General features: G+C 36.9%; 1 protein-coding gene across 1 annotated transcript; it reads right to left on the reverse strand.

Annotated features, from left to right (window-relative positions):
* Positions 353-8,452, reverse strand: LOC109225383. Its single transcript, XM_019390018.1, has 5 exons — positions 7,976-8,452; positions 6,143-7,193; positions 2,185-5,468; positions 929-2,090; positions 353-792 (listed from the first exon to the last, which is right to left on the reverse strand). The coding sequence occupies exons 2-4, from the start codon at positions 7,157-7,159 to the stop codon at positions 965-967; spliced, it is 5,427 nt and encodes a 1,808-aa protein (XP_019245563.1). The 5' UTR covers positions 7,160-7,193; positions 7,976-8,452; the 3' UTR covers positions 353-792; positions 929-964.

Genomic DNA, 9,130 nt, shown 5'->3' on the forward strand with positions numbered 1-9,130 from the left:
CCAGTCTCTTGTATATTATACTGGAGCCAGCAAAGTATACCGGTCCAGCATAATATGCTGGAGTTCATACACAGGTACACCGAACTCCAGTATATTATGCTGGACCGGTCTCTGCCGCAACAAAATAGTGGCTATTTTTCATTGACTTGGTAAACGCAGGCTATTTTTGAATGACCAATCCGAAAACTGACTATACCGTGATATTTTGACGTTAAAAGCCAATTAAACAGGCCCATAATTTCTTAGAACATATCTAGACCGGAGGGAATCTTGAAAGAGACAAAAAGATTGCAATTATCTCTGCTTTACAAAGAGGAAATGCCTCCAAGGCTTTCCTATTAGGAAGAGGAAATTAATCAATATTCAATAGCATTACACAAGCAAATACAAAGGTCTCACATGATTTAGTGTGAAGTTTGAAACATTATTGCAGCAACAAACATAAACAAATACAAAGGTCTCACAAGATTTATTGTTAGGCTTGAAACATATTACACAAGCAAACACAACAAATAATTCAAGTTTGTATGATAAAGTCCACAATAACTAGCAGTGTGAACTTTCACGAATTTCCCTCTTAATCACAGCGCCGCGCCCTCACCTGTCACGAAAAAGGGCAGAGCTAGTACGCGCAATACGGGTTCGACTGAACCCAATAGCTTTGGTCCAAACTCTGTATTTGTCTTAATTTTATTAAAAATGTTCAAATTATTAACTTAGAACCCACTAACTTAAACAGACTACAATCTCGAACTCATAAACTTCAAATCCTGGCTCCGCCTCTGTCACGAACTGCATCCAAAATCAATCATTAGGAAACTACCATACAATAGGTAAAATAATACTTCTTTGGTTCAAACTGCAGGACATAAATCAAACTAGTTTAAGCAGTAAAAGTTTGACCACACAATTTATGTAATAAACTTACTAGTGCAGAATCTTGGCCAAGGGACTCCTGAATTTGCTAGATAAAGATTTTGAATCCACCATTTCCCCTGTCATCAACTTGTTTATCCTGAATTTGCTTAGCTGATTCAGTGACGGAAAGGCTGCACCAACTAACTTCAATGCTTTGTATCGAACAGTTGTAACCGAAACAAGAAGGGATCTCCTTAAGCCTCTTACATCTTTGCAAAACCAGTTTCTCGAGACTAGGAAATGCATCATCAGAGACATCCCATTGCGAGATAACTACATCGTCCAGTTTCAACACTTTGAGTGCAGGGAACTCATCATCTTTGACTTCCCATTTTTCTCCCTCAAAGGCTTTAAGTAGCAACTTGAGTACCTCAAGGTTGGGAAGTCTTGCAATTATCAATATTTCTTTCCAGGGTAGGCGAAAATTTGAAAGTGTCAACTTCTTGAGATTCTCTGGGAACTTAAATTCACAGGGTTGTGACAGTTTTTTGCCATTAGAAAACACCTTCAGCGATTCCAGATGAACTAGAAAGTCCAATATGGGGAAACGAATGCAATCCTTTCTCAACTTCATCGAATAATAGACGGATTCCAAAAATCTACACTTCAACTTTTTGAGATTGGAGAACTTCCTCATCATTTTTTCCATGTTATCTCCATAAGCAAGAGATGGGGTCGAAAATGTTTCCAAATCATCTAATTTGGAAGAATTCTCAATGACCTCCTTTGTGAAACCAAAAGCAGCACGATCATTTATGTGCACATGTCTCAACCTTGCCATATCCCAAAGGCTGTCTGGTAATGTTATTTCCCCTCTCAATCCTTTAATTAGAAGTGTTTCCAAGTTTTCCAACTTGTATATCCAGGCGGGAATGGAAGTCATGCCAGTTCGAACAGCTAAAAATGTCAAATGAATTAGCTGTTCAATTTCATCTGGGAAGGAATCGAACAGGTTGATTCTCTCTAAATCCAACACCTTAAGGAGCCTGAAGCATTTAATGAAGGAGACAGACAGTACATTCTTCTCTACATTATTAGCTGTAATGAGAAACAAAGAGCGAACAGGGGAACCAACTAGCTTCAATGAGGCAAATGTGCCATTAAGACTTAATAACATTCGACGTCTCTCTAGATCTTGTAAATCAATATCGGGAGAATCCTTAGCTTGATGACTGGTAATGAAAATAAAGAATAGTGAAGAAAAGACTAATAATGATATCAATTAGTTAAAGGAATTGAGGATACAAAGGAATTTATGAATAGTACCTGTATGCATATTGCCAAAACTTTTCTTCTTTTGCTCTATTCTGACAAAATTCATGCAAGAGATCATGAATTCGGCACGATTTAACCCTGCCATTATATCTCATTTTTGCATCCATTACTAGGCTTCTGCTAATAAGATCGTCCAAGTATTCTTCTGCCATATCTTCTAAGCTCTTTGGTTTATGTTTTCTAACCAAGCCCTCGGCAATCCACTTCCATGTTAACTTTGAGACTGGAATTTCTTCATCTTCCATGAATCCTCCAAAGTAAAGAAAACAAGGTTTAAGATATTCAGGTAAATGCTTGTAACTTAACTCTATTATGCCTCTACTGCTCGAGTCACCAACTGTAGTAGTGCTTAGACTTTCTGCAACTTGTAGCCATCCATCTTCTTTAGTCCCCATCTTTCCAAGAAGACCAGCCACCAAAACAACTGAAAGGGGTAATCCTTGACACTTCTCTGCGATTCTTTTACCAACATCCACAAGTTCTGGAGGGCATTGTTGGTCTTGAAATAGCTTATGTACTAACAACATCCAACTTTCTTCATTATGAAAAAACCGGAGGCGCAAAGGATCTGTGGTACACTTGGCATATGAAGCTACTTCAGCATGACGAGTCGTTAGAATAATTCTACTTCCTTGCTTATCATCTCTAAAAGGAGTCTTGACATCATCCCATGCTTCAATGGTCCAAATATCATCCATGAAAATGAGGTACCTCCTTCCCATGATATTTCTCCGCAACAGGTCAGCCAAATCTCCCTCACTCTTTTCTTCAACATCTTCTAGAAGTGCAATATTGATTTGTTGTAAAATGTCAATCAACAATGATTTCTTTTCATAACTTTCAGAAATGCAGCACCACACACAAACATCAAAGCGCTTGACAGCTTTGCAATCATCGTATACTTTCTTGGCCAAAGTGGTCTTTCCAAGACCAGGCATTCCAAAAATGGTTATAACATCTAAGTCAGGGCATCCTCCAATTACTCTCTGCTTTAATGTTGCCAAAACATCTTCAAAGCCCACTACTGCTTCATTTATAGTTGGCTTCTCAATATGAGTGGAGATACGGGAAATCTCGCCAAGAGAATGTGTTCTGGAGTCATACAAGTCCCTGGTTGAGATCTTTATGACTCTTCCTTTGATAAGCTTTATATCTTCTATGATATCAGAAAATGTATGGTGCCAAATCGTGCCACCTCCATTAGCAACATATGAGTCAATGGCATATTCCACTTCATACGCTACACCTACCACTTTTTCCCATACACTTCTCAACTCAACATGCTCATTACGCTGCTGGGCAATTTTCTCAAGAAATTCTCTTAGAAATTTGAGCTCCCTTTGAATCGTCTCAATTTGACGCTTTAAGAGAACAATTCGGTCACCCTTAAAGTTTAAGATCTCTGCGAGATTTTCAACGAGTAAATCAAGAAAACCTAGTCCATCAGTCATGGGGAAATTAGTTCTTGATAGTTTTGGAATTATAGGACAAATTCCTCGGTCCTCTGCCTTGATCAACTTTATTTTCTGAAGCACATCCGAGAGTTGAAGGTCCATTCTTCCTGCCATCCCTTCAACATCTTTTTTTGAGCAATGAGACTCAATGATGGTATCTATTTCGGCAGCTACCACATGAACACAACTTAAAAGATGGTTTCTTCTTTCTTGCTTTGCATATTGCTCGGGCAGATCCAAGAGAAGCGTTCCCAGAAATTCAAGATCCATCAGAAGGTTATCAAAATTATCTTTCACAGGATCTACTATATTGATCTGATTCTTCAAGAGTTTCCTTAAACTGATCTCCGACTTGATGAGCTTTACCTTCACTGATAATTCAAATGGGCCATGAAACAACATTTCATCCATGTGCTCAGTCACATTTGTTATGTCACAGACGTTGATGACATGTTCAAAACTCTCAGATAAAGCTTCAACGTTCCTTGAGTGACAATCGCATTGCCAAAGAACATCTATTGCAATTGTTGTCAAGGCTTTCAGCTCCTCAGAAAGGATTGGGATTTCACCTTTCCAAGACACCGCTGAGTTGGGAATGGATTGCTGTAGATCCATCAGAAAGAATTCTGCCTTGATGAGTTTGATGATTACTGTCAGTTGAATAAGTGAAGAAGCTACTTGCGTTGACACCTCTTCTTCCTTCATTAGATCAAGAGGAACTGAAGGAGCTGCTTGATTCATCTTGTCAGATTGAGCCTTGACATATGTCAAGAGATCATCAAACTTTATATTCTCACTACACTGTCTCCGCAAATCCTTCAACAAAGTTATCAAGAAACTCTGGTCTTGATGGATGGTTTCAATTCGGAGAGCTTTAGAAATCAAGGACGTACTCCCTTTATCAGCAAGTTCCATGAAATTGTCGACAAGAGAATCAACAACGGCTACAACAAGCTCATTGATGTAGGGAGTACGATATTCTGATTGTGAAGAATGTGAAGCCTCTAGGGCTATGAGATAGTTGTCTCTCATCTCTGCCTCAAAAGATTTCATCCTTCTCAAAAGATCCGAAATTGCGTGACTCATTTCATGTTCCATCTTTTTACTTAACTTCTCAGGATAACACCAATAAGAAATGCATGCTGCTTCACCAACTAGAGCGATAATACGAGCCACGAGATTCTCCAGTCTCTCGGATTTGATGAAAAATATAGACGTCAACTTGAGGAATCCCCTGAGAAAGCTCAGCTTTACTTCAAATATTTCCATTTCTCTTATCACAGTAGCCTTAGGTTTGAGTCTACAGCTCACTAAAAACTTCATATTCAGAAGAAGAGTGCTGATAAATTCTATTGCAAGTTGAGTAGGCATGGGTGCACCCTGTGCCAGCAATGCCTTCTTGAAGTAGAGGGGACGATTGTTTTCTTCACACTGAAGATCAGAGTCATTCACGGAAGAACTCAGGAGGGAATGAGCACGTTCCACTTCTTGTCGAAGACCAAAATCTTTGACCATATAAGTCAGTTGTGATTCCAAGATCGACAGAGCAGAGTCTACTCTTCCGTATTTTGCATTAATACATGCCTCGTGAATGTTGGTTCCTATGGTTTTCATGGTTTGGTAGACAAGATTGAACTCCTCCTGCCCACTTGGCCGTCTCTTCAGAATGAATTGTAGATATTGAAGTCTTATATTGAGCTCCAAGGCCACATGTCTGATTTTTATCTCTCCATGCTTCTCCAACCACTTCATACACGTGAAGGGGTCTGTCATCAACTTTTGCTTTCTCCTTGAGTAATGAGTGCATAACTCTTGGATGCTCTGCCAGAAACCAAAGGAAGGTTAAATTAATACTTCATTGTATTTGCTAAAGCAATTGCATGTGTTGCTTTCACTAAAAAGGTACTTCTGCAAACCACATCAGCTATGAAAGTTGGTAGGAATGTTTTATAAGTCTTGTTTCTCTAAATGTACCAGAAGCAGGAATGTTAAAAGAACTATTAAGATAACGTAATTCACGACAAATAGGAAAGATATGACAAAAAAGGTCCTTTAATCCACTATATTCACTGCATACTAATCAGCTTGAATTTCGTTAATCTTGCTAACACCTATCAATGCATCAAAAACTTTCACCTTAGGTCCAATGCGCATAAATAAATAAAAAAGTGAAAGCAAAAAATGATGGCAAAGAGCAAGGAATTGGAAGCAGCTTAGGAATATAACTGTAAATAGCAATTTTATCATAGAACAAATACAGCAGGAGATTAAGTGTAGATTAGAGATGTTACAGCGAACAAAAAGAGCTAGTAGATATCAAGTGTTATTCCACAAATTATGTTATTAGCTGTTCTTACTATTAACAACATTTCTAGAAGGGGGTTAAAGTTCTAGGTGCTCTTTAGGTGAATCAATTTGGTTGTTGGTATGGTAATATTTCACATTTATTACCCCAAAAAAAATTCATGGCAAATAGTAAGAAATGCATAAAATACCTTTGGATTGATGGCAAAAGAGTGATTGGTTGCCCCTACTTCCTTTTCCATAACTTCAGCTCGTAAAACATCTATCCTTCTTATTGCTTCCTGTCCTTTCAATTTAACATTCTCAGTGCTCTGTGTTAACCGATCAGCTAATGAAGTCCCCAGATAGTGCAGAGTTTCAGACAGACTCTTGATTGGAAACTTTAAATTTTCCTTAGAATTGCATAACTCAACCACACTGTCTAGGACAAAGTCCATAAAATATAATGGAAGATCGTTTATTGAAGTATCAAAAGTCAACAACAGCTCTGAAGCTTTATGCAGACGGGTAAGAACCTCTCTGGCATCAATCTGGATTGCATCCTCACACCTAATCGATGAAGAAAGATGCCGCTCAAATCCCTGGGCAATTTCTTGGGGGATGTCATCAAGCCAATACAAACAATTCAGGCATGCCACTGAATAAGATATGTCACTGGTAAACCGCTGCCAGATATCTATGTTGTTTTCGCGCTTAGCAAACCCATCTCTAATGGACAAACGGAACCTTCTCTCGAATGTTAGCTTGAAAGAAAGAGACTTCATTTTCTCAAGTAGATCAGGAGCAAGACGATCAGCCATGCATTCGACCAAATCCTCCAAAGTATGTGAGACAATATTGAACATATCAAGACAATAGCTCCCCCACGGCTTCTTTGACTTCCATAACAGGACAAGAATTTCCCTGATCTTTGGTTGAATAGCTTTTCGTACTAAGTTACCCTCTATACCAATGTGACCATCAAAAAGCCTATTATTATTATAATTACAGCAAATCATAGACATATCACTTACTTGATTATTTATGAAGAAGAAGTGATTCTTTAAAGACTCGGGGAGTGAATACTCGGTCAATACACGTAAGATGCATTTCAAGAATCTTGCCTCCATTTTAAGTATCCGGTAGTGGCATTCATCATGGACGCCAACATAAAATTCACCCATTAAATCATTTGACCAAGTGTACCAGTATGTCGTGCTCAGTTCCATTTCAAGCTTTTGAAGGACGAGGACAATGGTGTAACTGAAAGGAAAACTTCAATTTTAGGACTGCAACTATGCACAATGTTCATTCTTAAAAAAATAATTAAATTATGCCAATTTGGTTTTGACCTATTTTTCAAAGTATTCTCCATAACACTTACGTTCCAAAGCAGACTTTCCCACTAAGATTTCATGTTGAATACGTATATTAGTTATTGTTATACATCAATAATTGTCTAAAATTGTCTAAAGGCAAATCCGTCTATTTGCATTCTAAATTACAGTTTTGCTATAAAGATGGACACTATATATCCAGGAAGCATTTGCAAATATGTTTCAACATCAACAGAGAGAAGGAGATAGTTAAACCAAAAACAGCATCTAACAGCAGTGTCTAAAATAGCTCTGTTTATTACCCCCTCTGTCACAATTTCCACTTTTTGGTCTATATTTAGAACGGCAAAGGGCTATATTTGTCCCTCTACTTTCAAATATTGCTTATATCTATCCTCCGTTATACTATTCAAATCTATATACCCTTACTGTCACTTTTGAGCAGGAATACCCCTCTACCATTAAAACACCCGGATCCACCAATTAAATGAACACGTGGAGGGCTATAAACATATTTGTTACCCAATTCATTTTGCAAAACCCAACCATTAATTCGTAATCCATTTAGCCGACCCAAAGACCATTAGCCCTTCACTTATCCTTAATCCAAAGCTAATGATAAATAAGCACATTTCGTAAAAATGTGGAATGTTTATATGGAAGTTCTCATTTAAATTTTCACTGCTGCAATCAACGACAAAAACTTACCTCGACAACAAGTATTAGCCCTCCGGGTCGGATCTGGGATCGCCCAAGTATTTTCCGATGATGGTCTCTATGGTTTGATGAAGAGCTTCAGGATGTTGCTCTTCTATTTTTGACTCTAACAATTGTCCGAAGGTCTTCTTGTATGAGTTTTTTAAAAGTGGTTTTGAAAAGCAAATGAAAAGGAAGACAAAGAGTTGACCAAAATCAAACCCAAGTCGGGTGAAATTGGAAAGTGAAAGGGTGGGTAAGGGTAACCCATGTTAGTCTTGAGAATTTTAGACATTTAAAATAAAATAAGGTAAATGAAATGAATGGAGAAAAAGAAAGTAGAAGCATGTTACATAAATCAGAGAAAAAGGAAACAAATTACTGACGAACAAAGAGCTACACACCTTACACGTGAAATTTCTTTAGCCTTCAAATCGCTAATTAGAGATAGTTGTCATAAGCTTAACTCAACAGATGTGAGAGAGTGTAGACTGATGAGTAAACTTATTGACATGAGAGAATAAAAGGAGCTCATGCTGATGAATATTTAAAAAAGTGAAAAATAAATAAATCACTATAACCACAAGAAATGTTATTTTTTATATTTATACCTAATAATTTTTTTTCCTGTTATATATATATATATATATGTATATATATATATATATATATATACATATATCAGTGCCGGCTAAAGCATAAGGCAAGTAAAGCAAGTGCTTTAGGCCCAAAAATTTAGGGCCCCCATTTTTCACTAGTAGGTATATGAATTAATTTTTTAAATAAACTAAAAAAATAAACCTTCAAAATTTCGAACAATTAGAAGCGTATAAAAATATTTTTTGTTTCATATTTAGAGGTCTAAGAATTTGATATAACTAGGTGGCGAGATTTTGGAAATACATTGCCTTAACGATCAAAAATATTGATGGTTTAGACTTATTTTTTGAATTAAAAGTATTAAAGAAAGATAAAAAAAAAAGTAAAAGATAATACTCTAATTAATATACTCAATCATATAAAAAGACTTGCTTCTTTTCTAAATGCCTATATTATTTATATAATAATGTTAACCATAAAGAGGTAAAATGGATTAAATTTTTTTTTTTATAGAAAAAACTACTTAAGGCCACTCATCAAGGTTTGGCTTTAGGCCACGATTTTGTT

Source organism: Nicotiana attenuata, chromosome 5 (assembly GCF_001879085.1).
Source record: "Nicotiana attenuata strain UT chromosome 5, NIATTr2, whole genome shotgun sequence".
NCBI classification, from domain to species: Eukaryota; Viridiplantae; Streptophyta; class Magnoliopsida; order Solanales; family Solanaceae; genus Nicotiana; species Nicotiana attenuata.

Bases quoted from the DNA above. Each gene is read 5' to 3' on its own strand.
- LOC109225383 (XM_019390018.1), bottom strand. From the start codon at position 7,159: ATGGAACTGAGCACGACATACTGGTACACTTGGTCAAATGATTTAATG. The intron at 5,469-6,142 runs GTATTTTATGCA...GGTTTCTGGCAG, and splicing joins CTTTTGCCATCAATCCAAAG to AGCATCCAAGAGTTATGCAC. The intron at 2,091-2,184 runs GTACTATTCATA...TTTCATTACCAG, and splicing joins TTTTGGCAATATGCATACAG to TCATCAAGCTAAGGATTCTC.